Source organism: Myxine glutinosa, chromosome 9 (assembly GCF_964187855.1).
Source record: "Myxine glutinosa chromosome 9, kmMyxGlut1.1, whole genome shotgun sequence".
In the NCBI taxonomy this organism is placed as follows: domain Eukaryota; kingdom Metazoa; phylum Chordata; class Myxini; order Myxiniformes; family Myxinidae; genus Myxine; species Myxine glutinosa.
This window is the reverse complement of record NC_136269.1, coordinates 130,641,556-130,663,323: the sequence shown is the minus strand read 5'-3', so window position 1 is coordinate 130,663,323 and position 21,768 is coordinate 130,641,556. Positions and strand designations below refer to the sequence as shown.

General features: G+C 44.1%; 1 protein-coding gene across 5 annotated transcripts in view; it reads left to right on the top strand.

Moving 5' to 3' along the window:
- Positions 1-21,768, top strand: part of FOXN3 (forkhead box N3) — a 183,109-nt gene that overhangs the window by 82,284 nt on the left and 79,057 nt on the right. For all 5 annotated transcript variants that reach the window (XM_078784937.1, XM_078784936.1, XM_078784938.1 and 2 more), the window contains 2 exons: positions 6,693-7,366; positions 15,503-15,639. In XM_078784937.1, the coding sequence (XP_078641063.1) occupies positions 6,693-7,366; positions 15,503-15,639 (811 nt within the window). The remainder of the gene's footprint in view (positions 1-6,692; positions 7,367-15,502; positions 15,640-21,768) is intronic.

Genomic DNA, 21,768 nt, shown 5'->3' with positions numbered 1-21,768 from the left:
GCTATTATTATATAGATTTTCCCTCACACTGATCCTGGTTGCAAAGACTCACTTGTCACGAGGTTGTGATTGCTATTAAAGCCATGACCAAGTGGCTTATTTAAGGGTGCAACGACTGTATATATGGGACTAAAAATAATTAAATTGTTCATGTCCGCGCTTTTCCCCTCCGCGACCTCCTTCCCCCAAATTTTCCCCTTTGAATCTCTAATTCTGTAATTCCCATCCAAAAATCTCTTCTAATTTCTCATGAGATCTGATAGATGTGTGAGGTGAATGTCATGCATCTTAAGCATTTTTGTGAAGGCTCAGGGAATGGTGAAACAATAATGGGCAAAGGGTCAACAAATAAAGCGAGTCGAAGGGGGGAAACGTTTACAGAGAGCACTGATGTACTATCCACGACATCAGGGCCGTTGTTACTTCGGTCACATTAAGATCGAAACCTTGTGGGCAATGTTGTTTTGATATTTGTGAATCGTCAATTTACAAATTGTGGTGGTTCTAAGTTACAACCAGACCACGATCACATTTACCAACAAATGACCAAGTATCATGATGAGCACAAGCGTCTTCGTGGCTTGTTGGTCTTCTACTGGCTTTCTCCTAGTTTCCCACTACTTCCTCCTTGATCTATGTTTTACTCCATAACCTCACAGAACATACTGTATGGATTTTATTTTTGGCAGAAATATTTCTTCTCCGTAACCAAGCTGAAACCTCGTGTTTCTCTTTACTTGTTTGCCCACCTTTTGTTCTCCAATTTGTGGTATAACTGTCTTTTCGTGTGGTTTTTATTGTTCCACCCCTCCCTTTCCCCCTTTTCCCTCCAAGTATTAAATTATTTTCCTGTCAAACCATTTAATCAATCTTGTTGGCTTGTTCTCTTGATAAGGAATATGTGCCACGTGAATTTTCACCACCTTATTACACAAATGAGATCCCCTAAACTTTCAAGATAAGCTTCATGTACCTGCTTGCCAAAAGAGATAACTAAAAAGATAAATCTATTTTTCCTGCCGTTTACATTCCTGCTTTTTCCTGTGTTATTACACTTGGTGCCTTGTAAGCCTAAACCTTCCACTTGGTCACATAATAACATGTCGTTAAGCTGGGCTACTATCTGCCTATGAGACCTTTATCTGCAGCGTGATGGAGTACTGCTCTCCCCTCTGGGCTAGCACTCCTGCCTCACATCTTGCTCAGCTTGATGCTGTGGAAATCGAGGCCTTTAAGATTATTTGGAATCTCCTGTGATGAAGCTGAGTCGATGGGGCTATCACTTTGCCATCACAGACAGTTTGGTGGTCTCTCTGTCTTCTATTGCCTCCTTTCTGGGCTTGCACCACTGCACTTTCCGTGCTTTGTCTCGCCCCTCCTCCCCACCCTAGGTATATGCAGGGTGCACATGATTCACTATCAACCCCCTTTTGACAACTCCAAAAATGCAGAATCACTCACTGCCCACCTCCACTCATTCCTTCCTATTTTTCCCCACCTGTGGAACCAACTTGCACAATCTCTTCAATCTCAATCTTCCATCCGGGTCTTCAAGACAGCTGTGGTATAACTGTCTCAAATAACCACCATCTCAGATCATCCCCCATCCAAAACCATAATCTTTTCCACCCCCATTAAAATCCACCCCTTCCAAATTTCGATTTTTTTTTCCTTCCTGAAAGTTTGCTTCTGTATCCATCTTGTCCACCCCATACATTCTGCTCTACCCTTCATTCTTCCCCACACCCATTATTTGTCCAAGTCTCCCTCTGTTTTGTCCTTTGTCCTGATTTGGGTGTCCCACCCCTCCCCCCCTCTCTCTCACTCTCTCACTCTCTCACTTTCTCACTCTCTCTTGCTCTCTCTCTCTCTCTCTCTCTCTCTCTCTCTCTCTACTGTTGCTTTTGTTCTGTTGTGTCCTGATCTGTTCACTATTCTAGCTCTTCCATGAGCCTTGACTCTGTAAACAAACAAAAAAAACAACTTTCAGACTGTCACATGGTTATGATACATACACGTGTTTTTGTTGTAATACTCGTGTTGTAATTCTCACCAAACTCTCCTCGTATGGTATCCATGGAAACCTCCACGCATGGCTTGCAGACTTCCTTTCTGGTCGCAGTCAATGTGTGGCCCTGAATGGAATTCTCTCTTCTCTCCTCCCTGTTCTGGCTGGAGTTCCTCAAGGCAGTGTTCTGGGCCCTGTGCTTTTTCTGGTCTTCATCAATGATCTCTCCGACTCCCTGGAAAACCCTCTGTAGCTCTTTCTTTGCTGATGACTCCACTCTCTGCCGCTCCATATCCCAACCCTCAGATCGGCAGGCAGCAGCCTTTTCACTCTCTGCAGACCTGGTCAATATCACAAACTGGTCAAACAAGTGGAACATGTCTTTCAATCCTGACAAATCTCACACTCTCACTTTGTCTCTCTGAAAAGACCATCTGGACAACCCTCCCATCTACTTTCTCAACAATCCTCTCCAAGAAGTTCTGTCACTCAAAATTTTGGGTCTCACTATCTGCCATGATCTTTCCTGGGAAAACCACATTTCCAAGCTGGGCTCCAAAGCCAGTTGCCGACTGGGCATCCTCCGTCGTGCGAAGTCCTTTCTGGGCACTTCTGAGCTCCTCACCACATACAAAGCTTTCATCCGCAGCTCAATGGAATACTGCTCTCCCCTCTGGGCTGGTGCTCCTGCCTCACACCTAGCTCGGCTTCACGTGGTTGAATCCAAAGCATTCAGAATCATTTGAATCTCCCACGATGAAGCTGATTCTGAGGGCCTTTCACTAACTCACCGCAGGCAGGTAGGTGGTCTTTCTGTCTTCTACCGACTCCTCTCCGGCCTTGCTCCCCCTGTTCTGTCTGTGTTCTGTCCCCCAAATATTCCTGCAGGACGCACAAGATCTGGCAGCAACCCTCTACTGGTGAAACTGCCAAAATCAAAACTCATCTGCTCACCTTCACTCCTTCATTCCTCTTTTCTCCTGCCTCTGGAACAAACTCCCACACTCTATTCAATCCCTCTCCTCACTCCAGGTCTTTAAAACAGCTGTTCGCCACCATCTCTTATCTTCCCCCATCCAAAACCTTGATCTTTTCTACCCCTGTTAAAACACCCAAAATCCGGCTCTTTAAATCCCCAACTTCTTTCCTGAAATTCCTAGAAGTGTTCGTTTGCTTTATACCATGTACCTTTCCCCCCCTTCCCCCCAGCCCTTCCCCTTCCACAGATCTACCGATGTCCCTGTTCTCTTCTGTTGTTGTGCTTGTGTGCTTCCCTTTCTCCCCCTCTTGTCTCCCGCTCCCTTCATTGCATGTTTTATGTGTCTGTGCATGTTTTCATGTTCAATGTGTTAGCTCTTACACGAGCCTTGATTCTGTGTCCAAAAAAGAAAAAACGCGTGTCATTCCTCCAAAACACACATGGATTACATTCCTTAGCAATCCATTACAATGCCATGTCTTTCAGATAATTAGAGGATTCATATCATTGGACGCCAAGCACAGTCTTCCGTTAACAATGTTGCAAGGCTCTTTATCATGAGGAGAGGAACTGTTTATCACCTCAGTTGATGTTATCAAGCCACGGGATCAACAAGAGATGTGCCAAGAAGTGGATGTCCCAAGATGAGGACTGCCACTCAGGAGTCAGGAGTACTGCAAACACCCTCCCAGGACCTTTGCAGGGTACGTGGCAACACCGTCTAAGTGTCTCCGTGATGCAGGGATCCGTGCTCGTCCTGTTCAGCATCCAAGACTTGCACCGCTACACATCCAAGCATGCTTGCAGTGGTCAAGTCAGCATGTCCGATGGATAAAGGCAATGGGCAAGTGTAATGTTCAGTGACGAATCCAGGTTTCTCCTTGAAAAGAATGATGGCCATGCATGTGTCTACAGATGACGCAATGAAGGATTATGCCCCCGTCTGTGTCCAGGAAGCTACAAATTTTGGACACGGAAGTGTCATTATGTGGATGGTATTGCAGAAACCTTTCACACCAACTTGATCCGTATTCATTGCAATCTGACGGCAGAGCGATAAATTGAGATCTTGCAACAACATGTGCACCCTTCAACAATATGGTCCAGGAATCATCTTTATGCAGTATGCACAGTAATGCTCCTGCTCACAGGGCCATTCAAACAAGGAATGTTCTTGTCATGTCACCATGGCCTGTCATCTCACCAGATTTAAATCCAATTGAACATCTCTGGGATATCATTGATCGTCATGTTTGAACTTGCCAAGACAGCCACAGATCCTCGATGAACAGGAACAAGAGCCGATTCGTGTGTGGAATGCCATTCCCCAGGCTCAGATTTGAGTGCTCATACCGTCATTGTGGTAATGTCGATTGCTGCTGGAGTTGGACATACCTGGAATTGTGGTTGCTTCCACGTTGGTGCCCTATGTGAAAACATTTGCCAGAATACAGCATTACGTGATTCGGTCACAATTATTCATTTATTGATCATGTATTCATTATTGGTTCACGAGTTATCAAACAGAGTGGCCACTATATTTGTCATGGGTGTGTGTCTGTCTGTCCGCAGCATAACTACCCGATGATATCATCCGATCTTGATGAAACTTGGGTGGGAGGTTGATATCATGATCTCGTTGTGTCCTGCCTAGAGTGGGCGTATTGCGCCCATTGTGGGCGGAGCCACGCCCGAAAAAGATGTCTTTTTAGGGGGTAATCGAGTTCAAGCTACATCTTTTCCGAGGGAGTTGGTGGAATCTGACAGGGGTTTCAGTATTTGGTTAGGCCTATGTCATGTGTCCAGCCCCACGGAGCTCGATTTTTCATTTTCGCCCCAAGGTCAATGTCACAAGGTCACAAAATTTAGAAAAGTCGATTTTTGATGGTTTTATTACATTGTTCACTTCCTGATAGGGTGAAATGTCGTACATGATCTTATATTATCACATACATCATGAAATACAAGTTTTCCAACAAATTTCACAATCTTCGACCTTTGACCTTTGAAGGTCACAAAGGTCAAATTTTCAAAGTTGCCGGAATCGAACCGAATTTTTGGTATTGTGTAGCTAACTAGTCTCATAACAGATAATACATTCCTATTTATATATTTTCAATGTCGGTTTTGACCTTTGTCATTGAATACCGCTCGCTCGTGAACCATCGTCGTCTCCTGACGTGTTTAATGTTATTATTATTATTATTATTTTTTTTTTTTGCACAAGTCAAGGACATCTTCCATTGGGTCACATAGTTCATGGTGCTATGTATTGACACCTTGCTTAAAATACCCTTCCTCTGAGGAAGCTTTAAAATTTGACCAGCAAACACTTGTTAACAAAAGACCCGATGTTCCCATCCCCATAAGACCTGTTCAAGTTAAACACCTAAAACGCAACGCTTCGCTCATCTTCACTTATCACACTCACTTAAACTGTTTATTTCCCCAAATATCTTCCTATCCCAGGTTTAGTTTATTTATTGTTTTTATTAAGGGTTATAGTTATATTTATATAAATTTTTATAAAGGGTGAGGTGCAGGGTGCAACCGGCATTTTCATAAAGTGAGCGAGGACTGCGCACACTGGCATTGTGCAAGATATTTCACTGGCACAATACTTCCTTCCCTGAGGGAGCGAGTATTTATCGGTGAATAAAAATTTGTCATTTTTTTTTTTCCATGCAGCTCAAGTGAAATATGCAGAACCTCACATATGGGCACAATTTGTTTGTTGTACTGTATTTGTGTATAAACAACATATTTTTCTTGTGTGCTTGAAATTAATTGTAAGGTCCATATATAGGCTTACAGAAGTGTACATTACAACAGCATTCGTTTTACAGTAATTGATTTTCCATATTATTTAAAAAGAAATAACTATTTTCAAGTCGAATCTTTTTGCCTCAAGGTAATTTGATGGAATGATAGTGCATGGCAGACTGAATGAGACGTGGTGCCCATTATGGTGCTCCCACAGGATTGACTGCTTGCCAATTGCCCACGCAAGGTGTTTCGCCATGACAACAATAGCAATTAAACCCACACGCAAAATTGCTCCCGCCTTCTAATCTCGAATTCCTTATACTGGGGACAGCTCCTTCTTGTAAGACTGCTGAATGCTTTCTGGACCTTATCCCAGGACGATTTTTTACAAAGACAGCATTGATGCTTCAATGCTCTTCGGCAATACATCTTTTTTTCTCGTGCTCTCTCTCTCTCTTTCTCTCTGTCTGTCTGATGTACCATACTCTTTACAGAGTGCCGGTGCCACCGAAGCAGCTTCCTGAGCAAGGGTTATAATGGGTAGTTTGCCATTGCCTTCCCAGCAGTACTTAGGGCAGCAACTTGAAATTATTTTGTGGTGCCGGCTATAGCTCGCCTACTCTTCGCGAAGGACACAGGGGTCTTTAACTTCCACCGACTAGGGAATCACTCTGCCGATGAAACACTGGGATAACCTAGGCTAGACGGCTTAGAGGAAGGTGTTCGTACTGCTAGGCCATCCTGCCAGCCCAATATTTCGCTAATTAGAGATGTTTTGAGTATGTGAGAAGAAAAAATTTGGAAATAGCTTTGTTAAAGTTATTCCTTCCCTCCTTTTCCTCTCTCACTCCAGAAATATTGTGATTTTGAGATTGTGGTTGCTTACATACAGTTCTGTAAGCAGACAAATCCCCATCCCCTTTTTGTGCTTCACCCCAGGAACACAAGACGGTATGGCACCGGTGGTCCTCCCTGATGTGACTGTTGAGAGGTCTGGCCTAAGTCATCTGGCAGTGGTGCGTCATGGTGACGGCCTTTTCCCTGAACCTGCCAGCGATGCAGAACCCAGACCAGGATTCAATATGCCCTTAGACCTCAAACTCAACCTGGAGCACTTTCCAGCACTGTTGCCAAGACAGCAGCCTGAAGAAGATGCTGGACCATTGGTTGTGCTGAGCAAGGAAGAAGATGTTGATTGTGGTAAAATGATATTGATTGGGGAACGAGATGAAGATCTGACGAACTTAGATTGGCTGCATGCCGGGCGAGACCTGTTGGGCAGCTTGCGGCTTGGTGGACAGGCTGGCTTGCGTGCAGTTAGCCCACCCCCTGACTCGTTGCCTTCGCCGGCACCGTCTGATACGGCTGGTGATGGGGATGGCTCCTCATTTGCACGGAACCCGAATGGAAAGCCACCGTATTCCTTCAGCTGCCTCATTTTCCTAGCTATAGAAGCCTCACTGCATAAACGGCTTCCAGTGAAAGGCATCTACGACTGGATTATTGAGCATTTTCCATACTTTGTTTCCGCGCCTTCTGGCTGGAAGAATTCTGTGCGTCACAACTTGTCCCTGAACAAGTGTTTCAAGAAAGTGATTAAGGACCGCCACCAGGTATGTGATTGTTTATTGTATCCATTTTCCCTCATCAATGATGATCAATAATTCCTTATTTTGTCTGCCATGTTTATTTGACTTTGTAATATACAGTGCATTCAGAAAGTATTCACACCCTTTGACTTTTTTCACATTTTGTTGTTACAGCCTAAATTTAAAATGGATTAAATTGAGATTTTTCATCACTGATCTACACATCATCAAATTGGAATTTTTTTAATTTAATTTTTACAAAACAATTAAAAATTGAAATACAGAAATATCTAATTTACATAAGTATTCAACCCCTTGAGTCAATACTTTGTGGAAGCTCCTTTGGCAGTGATTACAGCTTCGAGTCTTCTTGGGTATTTCTGTATCAGTTTTGCACATCTGGATTTGGGGAGTTTCTCCCATTCTTCCTTGCAGATTTGTTCAAGCTCTGTCAAGTTGGAAGGGAAGCGTCAGTGAGCAGCAATCTTCAAATCTTTTCACAGATTGTGAATTCAAGTCTGGGCTTTGCTGGGCCACTCAAGGACTTTCACGTTATTTTTCTGAAGCCATTCCAGTGTTACTTTGGTTGTATGCTTGGGGTCATTGTCCTGTTGAAACATAAATCGTCACCTCAGTCTAAGGTTTTTTGCACTCTGAAGGAGGTTCTCCTCAAGGATTTGCCTATATTTGGCTCCATTCATTGTTCCCTCTATTCTTACAAGTCCCCCAGTCCCTGCCGGTGAAAAGCATCCCCATAGCATGATGCTGCAGCACCACCATGCTTCACGGTAGGGATGGCGTTAGATGGGTGATGAGCTGTGCTCGGTTTCCGCTAGACATAGCACTTTGCATTTGGACCAAAGAGTTCAATTTTAGTCTCGTCAGACCACAGAATCCTTTGCCTCATGCTCTCAATCTTTCACATTCCTTTTTTGCAAAATCCAGGTGTGCTGTCATGTGCCTTTTTCTCAGGAGTAGCTTCTGTCTGGCCACTCTCCCATGACGTCTAGATTTGTGAAGTGCTGCAGTGACTGTTGTCCTTTCGGCAGGTTCTCCCATCTCAGCCAAGGAACTCTGTAGTTCTGTCATAGTGGTCATTGGGTTATTGGTCACTTCCCTGACAAAGGTCCTTGCCCGGTTCCTCATTTAGCTTGGATGGTCAGTTCTAGGAAGAGTCTGGGTAGTTCCATCTTCCTTCCATTTCCGAATGATGGAGCTCACTGTGCTCTGGAGAACTTTCAACACTCTAGAAATTGTTTTATACCCTTCCCCAGATCTATGCCTCTTCATAATTCTATCTTGGAGTTCGATGGTCAATTTCTTGGACTTCATGGTGGAGTTTCTGTTCTGACATTCACTGTCAGACCTTTGGTCACTGTGTGGCCTTGTATAGAAAGTGGGACTTTCTATATAAGGAAAGCTGTTTAAAAAAATCTGTGGGACCTTATACAGCAAGGTCTGTTTCTTTTTAAGTCAAGTCCATTCAATTGAATTGGCCACATGTGGACTCCAATCAAGTTGTAGAGACATCTCAAGGATGATCAAAGGAAATTGGATGCACCTGAAATCAATTTGGAGTGTCATAGCAAAGGTGTTGAATACCTATTGACTCGAGACAATTCAGCTTTTCATTTTTCGTTATTTTGTAAAAAAACGTTCCAAAAAAATGTTCACTTTGACATTATATGGGGTATTATTATGTGTAGATCAGTGACAACAAAATCTCAATTCAATCCATTATAAATTCAGACTGTAACACAACAAAATGTGAAAAAGTCAACGGGTGTGAATACTTTCTGAAGGCACTGTATTGTTGGATCACAAATGGTAAATTGCATTCTTGCCTTTTCTTATTATTATTATTATTATTATTATTATTATTATTTCACATGTTTGTCTGTTCCTCTGTCACAAATATTGCCAGATGACAGAATCTCGTGAGATTGTGAATGAAATGTTGTTTCATCGTTATTTAATTTTAACATTGTATTTATGCATCACAAAGAAGATAATTAATTTAGGATCATTTATTAACACAAATTGACTTCTCACAATCCCTTGAGAATGGGAATTGCATGTAATTTCCACAGGACATATCTCGTGAGATTGTGAATGGGGATCTGAAGGTAGTTTGGATAATCGTTCTCAGGAGACATATCTCGGTGCTACCAAGATTGTGAATGGGGTGAAAGGAGATGTTTGGAAAGTGGGAAGGCAAGTTTTGAGGAACTTGGTAATGCCAGAATATTAAGGTAGATAGGGAGGGGAAAGATGTAAATATTCTACAATTTTGTCAAGGTAATAAAGAAATGATGTGTGATTATGTAAGAATGCCCTCTTGCTTTGAAGATCAGGAACAATGGGGGGCGGTAGGACAGACGTGTGCTGGGGGAGAGGGGAGACAGAGTTGGGGAAGGGGGATTGAGGACTTGTGGTTGGTGCGGGGAGCTAGGGACTGGGGGGAGAGGGGGTGTGGATTGATTTGAATAACTAATTTTTTCATAACATTGTTGAAATAACATTTTATATTTTGCAGAATTTCGGTTGTACATGCCACCTATTTTAATAGTGCTCTTGACTCGTCATGGTGCTTACCTCATGCCAGTGTCAGAATTTGAGGCTAATTGCTTCTCTTCACCGTGATGGCACCTGTAGCTATTTATAAACATAATACACTTGACATTAGGTTAGGGCTGTTGGGATCCATTATTCCAAAAATAAAAAGAGCAGCTCACCAAGAATGACATGAAGTATTGCTCCACCGATTGTGTCTCAAACAGGAGAGAGCAGAATTAGTCAGGTGACCTTGTAACGATGACCCATACATTTACTCGGGCCATGGTACATATTTATTTTCTTTACTTTCTTATTTATTTATTTAGTTGCTTTACTTTCTCATTTATTTATTTATTTTCTTTGCTATCTCATTTATTTATTTCCTTTACTTTCTTATTTATTTATTTTCATTACTTTCTCATTTATTTATTTATTTTCTTTGCTTTCTCATTTATAGTTCAAAATACTTCCCTCGGTCAAAGTGTAAAAGTCAAAATTAACACGCAGCATGCCAAAATGTGTCTGACGTGGTTTAGCATCTGCAAGAAACCACGTGACACCTTCAAAACTATATTATATAACTTACAATAAATAAATTGCTTCCTTGTGACTAAAATATTGTAAAAGCCTGGTGTTGGGCTAGCGGCGAGGGTGCCAGCTTAGCATCCTAGGATCCTGGGTTCGAATCCCGGTCGATCGCTGAATTAACGCTAGGGGGGTTGACTCAGCCTGTCATCCTTCCGAGGTTGGCTAATTGAGTACCAGTTCACTGGTAATTCCCTGTTTGTTGTAAAAAGGCGAAAAAAGGGTTGGCGGCAGGAAGGGCATCCGGCCGTAAAACATTGCTTCAAAAAGGGGACCAAAAAACAACAACAACCACGGTCCCCGAAAAAGGCCAACCCCCGCTTGCGGGGAAAAATGGCCTCTAAAGGTGTTTATTTTTTTTATTTTTTATTTTATTTTTTTTTCCTTGTATGTTTTTTTTTCCTTGTGACTAAAATAGCCCGGTGTTAGCTTAGCGGTTAGGGTGCCGGCTTGGGATCCCAGGATCCTGGGTTTGAATCCCGGTTGATCGCTGAATTAACACCAGGGGGGTTGACTCAGCCTGTCATCCTTCCGAGGTCGGCAAATTGAGTACCAGCTTGCTGGGATGAATGATCCCGGTGTGTACCCCGGTTTAGAATAGGTACACCGTATCCCTGCGCATCGTAAGAGGCGACTAAGGGTTGGCGTAAGGAAGGGCATCCGGCCATAAAAACATTGCCTCAAACAGGGAACCATGATTGTCATGGGGCCCGCAAAGCTAACCCCCGCTCTAGCGGGGAAAATGGCCTCAAAACGATCATTCATTCATTCATATTTCATTCATGGTACAATCTCTGCATGTGGCTTGCATTTTTTTACCTTTGCGGAAAGTGAAACACTGACCAAGCGATCAAAAGTCAAATGCTAGTGGAGTGAATCTAGATTTGTATCTCACGATAAATAGTGTCCGGAAGATTGTTATCTGAGAAAGACAGGCGGTGGCAAGCAAAGACAATGAAAGAACAAACATTCAGTGGGCCAGTAGTTGACAATTATTCACATTTCAAAGTTGGCCTTCAAAGCCAGTCGTCGACGTCGGCATCTTCCATCGTGCCAGGTCCTTCCTTCACACACCTGAACTATTATCCATCGACCATGCCTTCAAGCTTGATGGAGTACTGCTCTTCCCTCTAGGCTGTCGCCTCTGCCTCACATCTTGCTCAGTTTGATGCCGTGGAAACCAAGGCCTTCAAGATCATTGGAATCTCCTATAAATGAAGCTAAGTCTATGTATGGGTCGATCACCTTCACATTGCAGACATGTCAGTGATCTGTCTTCTGCCACCTTTTTTTTCGTCTTGCACCCTCTGCCATTTCCATGGTTTGTTCCCCCTCTTCTCATCCCCCAAGTTTCTGCAGGGCACAAATGTTCCACCATCATTCCCCTTCTGGAAAGCCTCCCAAAATCCAAAATTACGACTCACCTACTCTTTCTTTCCTTTTTTTCCCTGCCTGTGGAACCGATGTCGACATCCTATTCAATGTTCTTCTTCCCTCCATGTATTCAAGACAGCTGCTGAACACCATCTCATAACCTCTCTCTCCCCAATTAAAAATAATGATCTTTTCTACCCCCATTAATCTCCCTCAAGCCGACCTCTTTCCAAATATCCAGTTTTTCTTTCCTGAAAGTTTACTTCTGCATCCATCTTGTTGTTTCTGTGCATCTTCCCCTACCCTTCATACTTTCCCACATCACTTATTTGTCCATGTCTCCATCTATTTTGTCACCTAACGCTGCTGTTGCTGTATTTCTCTGCCCCCCCCCCCCCCTCCTCTATCTCTCTCTCTCTTGCTCTCTCACACTCTCTCCCTCTCCATTGTTCCTTTTGTTCTGTTACATCCTGATCAGTTCTGTGTTCTAGCTCTTCCACGAGCTTGTACTTTGTATACAAAAAAGGAGAAAGTGAACGTCAAAAGCCCATTTTGAGCAGAACTGTACAATGTGCATGTGGAAGGAAAGGGGGATGGTAGAGAGGGAACTGTCAAATGAAATGGGAGAGCCATTTACCTATGTACAATCCACTATTCAAACAGGGAAAGCCACTTGGGAATGCAAACCATTGGCTAGGTGATGGAGATCTATCACCATTTTTTGCAAATGAACGGCTAAAGGTTTGGTGAGAACTATCACCTGTAGTTGGTAGCTCAGGGCCATTTCTCATCACTATCTTGACAAATGGTACCAGGTATTGTTGGTGACAGGGGAATCTGCTGCTGGTCCTGACAATATACAGTCGTGGCCAAAAATATTGGCACTCTTGCACTTTTTTCAAATAACTCACAATTTTCTCTAAAAATAAGTTGAAATTGACAAAAGTATTTGGTCTCCACAATTCTTTATTTCACTGCTAATATTACAGAACCCTCGTTTTTGATTCAGAACTTAATCTATCATTTTAAATCAGAAAATAAAAAGAAATAGCATTGACAAAATTATTGATGCCGTAGACTTAATATTTGGTAGCACAGACTTTGGACAAAATAACTGCAGTCAAGTGCTTCCTATAGCCATGAATGAGCTTTCTACACCACTCTACTGGTAGTTTGGCCCACTCTTCTTGAGTAAACTACTCCAGTTCTCCCAGATTTGAAGAGTGCCTTCTCCCAACTGCTGTTTTCAGATCTCCCCACAGGTGTTCAATGGGATTTAGATCTGGACTCATTGCTGGCCACTTCAGAACAGTCCAGCGTTTTGTCTTGGACCATTCCTGGGTGCTTTTTGAAGTGTGTTTGGGGTCATTGTCCTGCTGCAAGACCCATGACCTTTGACAGAGACCCAGATTTCTGACATTGGGTTGAACATTGCACTCCAAAATGCCTTGGTAATCTCCTGATTTCATGATGCCATGCACACATTCAAGGCAACCTGTGCCAGAGGCAGCACAGCAACCCAAAACATCACCTTGATCTTCCAAACCTTTATCTTTATCTTCCTTTATCTTCCCCCATCCAAAACCTTGATCTTTTCTACCCCCGCTAATTTCACCCCAATTCCACTTTTTTGAAATACCAACTTCTGTCCTGGAAGTCCTTGGTGTCCTTGTGTTTTATACTTCTCCCTCCACCCCCCCACCCCCCCTTCCCACGCCTCCTTCCCCCAAGCCCTCTCCCTTCCACACATCTCCCTGCTCTCAAATGTTGTGTTTGTGTGCTTCCCCTTCTCTCCCCATCTTGTTTTCCGCTCCCTCTTTTTGTGTGTTTTGTTTGTCTGGTTGATTTGTTTGTGAAGTAAATGTTAGCTCTTTCACGAGCCTCGATTCGGTATACAAAAAAAAACAAAAAAAAAAACTGAACCTGCTCCATGTTTGACTGTAGGGATGTTGTTCTTTTCTTTGAAGGCTTCATTTTGTTTTCTGTAAACATAGAGATGATGTGCTTTCCATAAAAGCACCAATTTGGTCTCATCTTTTCACAGGACATTCTCCAAGAAGGATTTTGGCTTGTTCAGGTGTTTTTTGGAAAACTCCTGTCGAGCTTTCTTTTGTGTCTCTCTCAGCAGTGGGGTCCTCCTGGGTCTCCTACCATAGAACCCTCTTTCATTGTGTTCGCGACGGATGGTGCGAGTTGAAACTGTCGTACATTGTGTCTGAAGGTCCAGCTTGAATCTGTTTGGCAGTTGATCGAGGTGCTTTCTCCACCATTCAAACAATCCTTCGCTGCAATATTTGATCAAGTTTTCTCTTGTGGCCACGTCCAGGGAGGTTGGCTACAGGGCCTTAAACTTCCTGATAACATTGCGTGCGGTGGACACAGGAACATCAAGGTTGATGAAGATGGACTTGTAGCCTTGAGATTGTTCATGCTTGGCTACAATCTTGTGTCTGACCTCTTCAGACAATTCTCTGTTTGTTTTTTTCTTTTCTCCATGTTCATTGTGGTACACACAGTGACACAAAACAGCAGAATGACTCCTTTTCTCTATTCAAACTGGTTGCATGAGTGATTTTTATATTGCAGACAACTGCAACTCACCAGAGGTGATTTCAATTCCAAAGTAAAGGAGAAGCACCTGCTTGAACTCTAATTATTTCTCACAATTTCGAAAAGGTGCCAATAATAATGTCCGGGCCATTTTAGGATTTCTGTGTGGAATAAGCTAAGATTTGGTAATTTGTTCAGCTTTTTTGTTTTGTTCCACTGCAAACCAAAGAAATATATATGTGGATACCAAAAGATTTTAAAATTTCAACCTTTTTTTGAAAGAAATGGTGCATTATTTGAAAAAAGTGCAAGGGTGCCAATATTTTTGGCCACGACAATAGCTTCTGACAATTAGCTTGTGCTGCACGTTCTGTGTGCACGTGAACTCTGATGGGTTGATAACACCTTTCAAAACTAATCCTGTCTATGAGGGCAAGAGCAGACTTGCTTATTGTCTCCAGTGAGAAGCTTTGTATGGCTGGTTTTGGCCGACTTGTGTTTTATAATAGAGGGTTTGTCTTCAAAGCATCGTACTCTCTCGGGAAACTTGTGTAGGTAGCCTTGTAGGTGTACATTGTCTGTGGCTTGCCTCCCTTTGTATCGAAATGTCGTACAAGCTCAACCTGCACACCAAATCGTGAATGTGTCATGGTTTCCTAAGTGGTGAGGTCGTAACAACATGGTTTTATAGCACGTGCCGAGTGCAACACCAGCAGCTTCCAACTAACGTGCACATGCTGTTGTCTAGTTTTGAATGGGGCACTCGCATGGCCATTGTGATCGCACCAGTGGAGTGCATTTAATGTGATTTGTGCCAAATGAGCACGATCACGTCATTGGTGGGAATAGCCTTTAAAAGGATGCCCATCGTGTGATAGTCTGGAGGTTCTTTATGATCCTCGTATGCTTGATGGCTTTGTATGCAAACAAATTCCGTAAATGCTTCGTTTTTCTGGAGCACTTTGTATATAGGCATGGTTATTGCTGCAAAACCTCCTCTTTCTCACTTGCTGAAGGCAAAATGCATATTTGTGCATTTTCTTTGAGTAAATTGGATTTTGTCTTGTGATTTGGCCTTCCCCGTTTGTTTTGTAGAACCTAGGCAGAGGTTCTCTGTGGTGTGTCGACCCAGGGTATCGACCCAACTTGATCCAGGCCTTAAACAAGACACCCTTTCACCCATACTCCCACGTGCTGAACACTCCGCCAGCTTCTCCAGATTCTACCCGCTGGTGAGTTTGATTGAGCTAATTGTGTCTTAAAGTGGTTTTGCTTTCTGTTATAAATTTGCATTTTGCCATTTATAGCAACATACTTGTATTGACGAGAGAGAGACTTTAGATAACGTCGATAAACCTGCACACCACAATGATGCTGCCCTCATTTAAGTGGGAATATGCAAACTGTTGAGTCGGGAAATGGAGTGCTGTATTGATATGCATTGCAAAAAAATAAGGCTTTTAATTTAACAAATAATATGTTAATATGAAGCTTGTTCAAACGTTTTCTTAAACAGAAATATTACATTATAAATAACAGAATCGGGTAAGGTTGTGTGTCGTCAGAGCTCGTCCACGTCGTTAAAGGTTAATTTTATTTTTTTTCTCAAAAAGTTAAGTATTTTGTTTTGCTGTGTGTGTCTAGTGTGTTTCTGGTTCGATCGTGTTTTGCATTTCGTGCAAATTTGTGTATTGTTACGTGCTCCTCCCCAAACCCCGGTCACGGTGTACCTCCGAGCCCCGAGAGGAGTCACGGCAGAAAGATGTGTTATACCACACCAAACAATTGTTACCAAAAACAAGTATTGTATTAAGGTCACACAAGTATAACAGCACAAGTACAATATGTTTCAATTGCACCACAAAAATACCATATAATTCCTATGATGGTACCATCAGTTTCTTATTCAATAACTCACTGTGCTCCAAGTGAGCGAAAAGAACATTCCCAAAGTCACTGTCCCGGCACCAAGCCAAAGTCGATCCACGCTCCGGTGATCGCAAGAAAATGTCGAATCGAGACCAGAATCCAAGGCGGCTGACGTTCAACGCTGCCAAAGAGGCGCAAAGGTGCACCCAAAAGGCGACTGGGAAATCACACCTTCGGGTATGAACGTTCATGTACCCTGGTTAGATACCCGGTGTGTACCCTGGTTAGAATAGGTACACTGTATCTCTGCATGTCGTAAGAGGCGACTAAGAGGGTTGGCGTCAGGAAGGGCATCCGGCCATAAAAACATTACCTCAAAAAGAGAACCATGACAATTACAACTACATATGGGCAGGGTACAGCCCGAAGTGGAGATCGGTTTCTGAGGTTTGGGACATGGAATGTAGGGACAATGACAGGGAGATCAGGAGAAGTGGTGGAAGTATTGATCAGAAGAAGAGTGGACATATGTTGTGTGCAAGAGACGTGATGGAAGGAAGTGGTGTGAGAATGGTGAAGGGTAGGCAGGGACAGAAATACAAGTTTGTGTGGCAAGGGTGCCCGGAGGGCATGAATGGTGTTGGTGTCCTGTTTTCTGAGGAGTTTGTAGAAAGTGTGGTGAGTGTGACTAGAGTGAGTGATAGGTTGATGATTGTGAAAATGATGATTGGAAAGCTCTTGGTGAACCTCATCTCGGGATATGCTCCACAGGTTGGTCGGAGCGATGAAGAGAAGGACAAGTTCTGGTGTGCGATAGAGAAGCTGATGGAAAACGTGAAAGATGAGGAAGTTGTTGTGGTAGGAGGAGACCTAAATGGACATCTGGGAAGGAGTATGGACGGTTTTGAGGGAGTTCATGGGGGTTACGGATATGGTGTGAGAAATGGAGAAGGTGAAAGGATTTTGGAGTTTGCTAGTGGAGCTGATTTGTTGATTTGTAATACTCAGTTCCAGAAAGAGGATAATAAGCTTGTTACATACACGTCAGGTGGGTCGACGACAACCGTTGACTACCTGATGGTGCGTAGGCGAGATAGGGGGCACCTCCGGGACACAAAAGTGATCCCGGGGAGGAGGCTGTTTCACAGCACCACTTGGTTGTCTGCGACATAAGGGGGAAAGGTGCGAGGAGAGCTCGGCGGGTGAAGTACCAACCGAGAATGAAGGTGTGGAGGTTGAAAGAGGTACAGTAAGGGAGGCATTAAAAGAGAGGCTGAGTAGGGTAGAGGATGATGTGGTTGAGCTTGAACGTGGTTGGATGTCAATGAAAGATAGTCTGTTGGGAGCCGTTGGTGAGGTATGTGGATGGACAAAAGGACCACCGAGGCACTCGGAAACATGGTGGTGGGATGAGGAAGTTGGAAAGAGGATTGACGAGAAGAGGAAGAAGTTCATGGAGTGGCAGAAGGCGAAGGGTACGGGAGCAGAAAAAGCAGAGCATGAAAGTTAGAAGGCTGCAAAGAAAGAGGTAGCAAAGGCGCAGGAGGCATGTAGGAAAATGTTCGGAGAAAGCTTGGATTCGGAAGAGGGTCAGAGAGCGGTATTCAGGATTGCAAAGCAGATAGTGAAAGAGAGGTGTGATGTGATGGGGGTGAGTTGCTTGAAGGATGAAGTGGGACAAATCGTTGTGGACCCAGATGGAAATAAAGGAAGATGGAAAAGATATATGGAAATGCTGTTGAATACAGAGAATGAATGGGATGGCAACACAGAGAGTAACCCAGTTTTAGGACCGGCAGAGAAGATAACTGAGAAGGAAGTTGAGGAAGCGATAAAAGCAATGAAGAGTAGAAAAGCGGGAGGGCCGACGGGAGTTGTTGGAGATATGTTGAAGGCAGCAGGAAGTTGGGGTGTGAAGAGAATGACAGAGATCTGTAATCTGGTGGTGAAAGAAGGCCGCATTCCTGTGGATTGGGAACTGAGTACCCTCGTCCCTCTATACAAGGGGAAAGGTGACCCTCGAGTGTGGCTCGTACCGAGCGATAAAGTTATTGGAGCATGGAATGAAGGTATTGGAAAGGGTGTTGGAGAGGAGGATAAGGAAGAAGGTGAAGATTGACGAAATGCAGTTTGGATTTATGCCAGGAAGAGGAACGACAGACGTGCTCTTTATTGTGAGGCAGTTGCAGGAGAAGTACATGGAGAAGAGGAAGAAGTTGTTTCTTGGGTTTGTTGATCTGGAGAAAGCATTTGATAGGGTTCCACCCGAAGTATTGACATGGGCATTGAGGAAGTTAGGAGTGGAGGAATGGTTGATCAGAGTAGTGATGGCAATGTACAAAAGAGCGCGCACAGCTGTAAGGACGAAGGACGGGAACAGTGGTGAGTTTGAGGTGAAGGTGGGAGTGCATCAGGGGTCGGTACTAAGGCCACTGCTATTTGTAGCTGTGATGGAGGCTGGCTCAGAACGTAAAGGAGGGTTTACCGTGGGAGTTGTTGTATGCAGATGATCTGGTGTTGATTGCGGAAAGTATGGATGGACTGAAGGAAAAGATGAACAAGTGGAAGGAATGTATGTAGACAAAAGGTCTGAAGGTGAATATAGGAAAGACGAAGGTGATGGCAAGTGGTAAAGCATGTGGTGAGGTGGAAAGAACTGGGAAGTGGCCATGTGCTGTGTGCAGGAAGGGTGTCGGAGTGAACTCCATTCAATGTACAATGTGCGCTGAGTGGGTTCATCAAAAATGTAGTGGTCTGAGATGGTCATTCACCAGTGTGGCAGCTACATTCAAATGTAAGGTGTGCACAGAGGGAGCTGCAGATGGAGGAAATGTTGAGTTGGATCTTGGAGACGGCGTTGATCTGGAAGGTGTGAAAACGTTTTGCTACCTCGGAGACATGCTGAATGGAGAAGGTGGATCAGACTCGGCAAAGGTTGCAAGAGTGAGATGTGCATGGAAGAAGTTTCGGGAACTGAGTGGCGTGCTGATGAGGAGGGGAGTGTCGTTGAAGCTGAAGGGAAAGGTGTATGCTGCATGTGTGAAGTGTTATGATTTATGGGAGCGTGACATGGGTAATGAACGTAGAGCAGCAACGAAGGCTGGAAAGGGTGGAAATGCGAATGGTTCGGTGGATGTGCGGAGTATCGTTGAGAGAGAGGAAGACAAATGATGAATTGCGAAAGATGATGGGAATAGAGCCTGTGATTGATGCTGTGACGAGGAACAGGTTGAGGTGGTTTGGTCATGTGTTGAGGAAGGATGAAAGTGACTGGTTGAGAAGAGTGATGGAAATGAATGTAGAAGGAAGTAGAGGACGGGGAAGACCGAGAAAGACTTGGCTAAAGTTGGTGGAAGAAGAAATGCGGGCAAGGGGGTTAACAAGGAGAGATGCAGAAAATAGGGCAAAATGGAGAAGATTATCATGGGGACCGCAAGGCTAACCCCTGCTCTAGCAGGGAAAATGCCTTAAAATGCATGTTGTTGTGTTGTTGTTGGGTATGAACGTTCAGCGACTCCCACACGGAGAACCACAAATTCCCAATCGAAATCCACGTTACACCCGCAAACCAGGCTAATGGCTGGGTGCGGTGAAATGGCTGGAGCGAGATGAAAAGGCTGGAGCGATGCGAAATGGCGGGAGCGAGGCGAAATGGCGGGCGGGCCCGTACTGGAGGCGTACCTGATCTCCAACGATTCTCTTCGGAATCAACCGCTAAACCCGACACGCAGGTTTGTCTGTCACAGCGATAACCACTCTGTCACAGGAATCCCTTTCCCAGGAAACCCAAAGTTCGCTCGTGACCCCCTTTCGCCAGCGTCTCCTCGAGACCTCAAAGCAGCTCGGCTTTTCTTCCCGACCTCACTTGCTCCGCCTTTTTTTTTCTTCCTCCTCTTCGTCTTCCGGTTTCCCCCGATCCGGTTTCCGGTTTCTTTTAAAACACTAATTTTTTACCTTTTGAAAACAGTTATCTCCATTTCACTTAAACGATAACAATAATAGTACATGGAACCAAAAACGCTTACAGTGGATGAAAACCACAACGACGGAAGTGACGAATCAGTAACAGTATTGGTCAGTCAGTTTGGTCGTATGTGTTTGGGGCCTGGTTAGCCTCAAAGCCTACGCAGTCGCATCGTATGGTCTTTTGTTATTCACATTTGATCTCTCTCTGGATTTTTTTTTCACTCCCTACTTCCCCCCTAACCTCTTACCCTTTGTTGATGTCTTAAATACAAAAAAAAAACCCATAAAATAAAAATAATTACCTTCTCTCCTCGTGGTCTCCCCTCCCCCGCCCCCAGCCACGTGTTGAACCGATGGTTTTGCTTTAAAATGTTTAAACTCCCCCCCTGCCATGTTGTATTCATTTGTTTACTACAACTCACTTTTTTTCTTCCTGTTAAAAAGGCTGCAATCAATTTGCTCATTAAATCCTTCCATTACAAAAAAAAAATCAATCTTGTACAATTCTTCCTTTCTTCATTCTCTAAACCGACTTTCATTCCACCCCCTCCTCAAACATTCTCAAACGGATCTCTCATTTGAATATCTCAAGAAACCCAGTCTGTATTAAATGTTCGATTTTCTTTAATCATTCAAAACTTTCAAATCTCCCCTCACCACTCCTCCTCAAATCTCCCCCCTCATCCCTCTCCTTCAAAACTCCCAACCCACTCCTCCCCTTCAAAACTCCTAACTCACCCCTCCCCTTCTAATCTCCCCCCTCACCCCTCTCCCTCGAATCTCCCCTCACCACTCCCACTCAAATCTCCGTCCTCATCCCTTTCCTTCAAAACTCCCAACCCACCCCTCCCCTTCAAAACTCCCAACTCACCCCTCCCCTTCTAATTTCCCCTCACCCCTCCCCCTCAAACTTGCCTCCTCATCCCTCTCCTTCAAAACTCCCAACCCACCCCTCCCCTTCAAAACTCCCAACTCACCCCTCCCCTTCTAATTTCCCCTCACCCCTGTCCCTCAAATCTCCCCCTCACCACTCCCACTCAAATCTCCATCCTCATCCCTTTCCTTCAAAACTCCCAACCCACCCCTCCCCTTCAAAACTCCCCACTCACCCCTCCCCTTCTAATCTCCCCTTACTCCTCTCCTTCAAATCTCTCCCTCACCACCACTCCTCAAATTTCCCCCCTCCACCTCAAATTTTCCCTGTCAACCCTCATCCTCAAATCTCCCCCCATCACCCCTCCCCCTAAAATCTTCCCCTCACCCCTCCCCTTCAAAACTCCCCTTTCACCATTTTTCTTCAATTCTCCCCTTTCACCATTTTTCTTCAATTCTCCCCTCTCACCCTTCCTCCTCAAAGTTGCCTCTCAACTCCTCCACAAAGCTGCCTCCTCCCCGCTTCCTCTCCCTTCCAACTCATACCTCCACATCCTCCAACCTTCTAATCCAACCTTTTATCCTCCTCATCCTTCCCCTTCTCATAGTTCTCCTGCATTCGCCAACACACTGTCAACAGCACTCCCTACGTC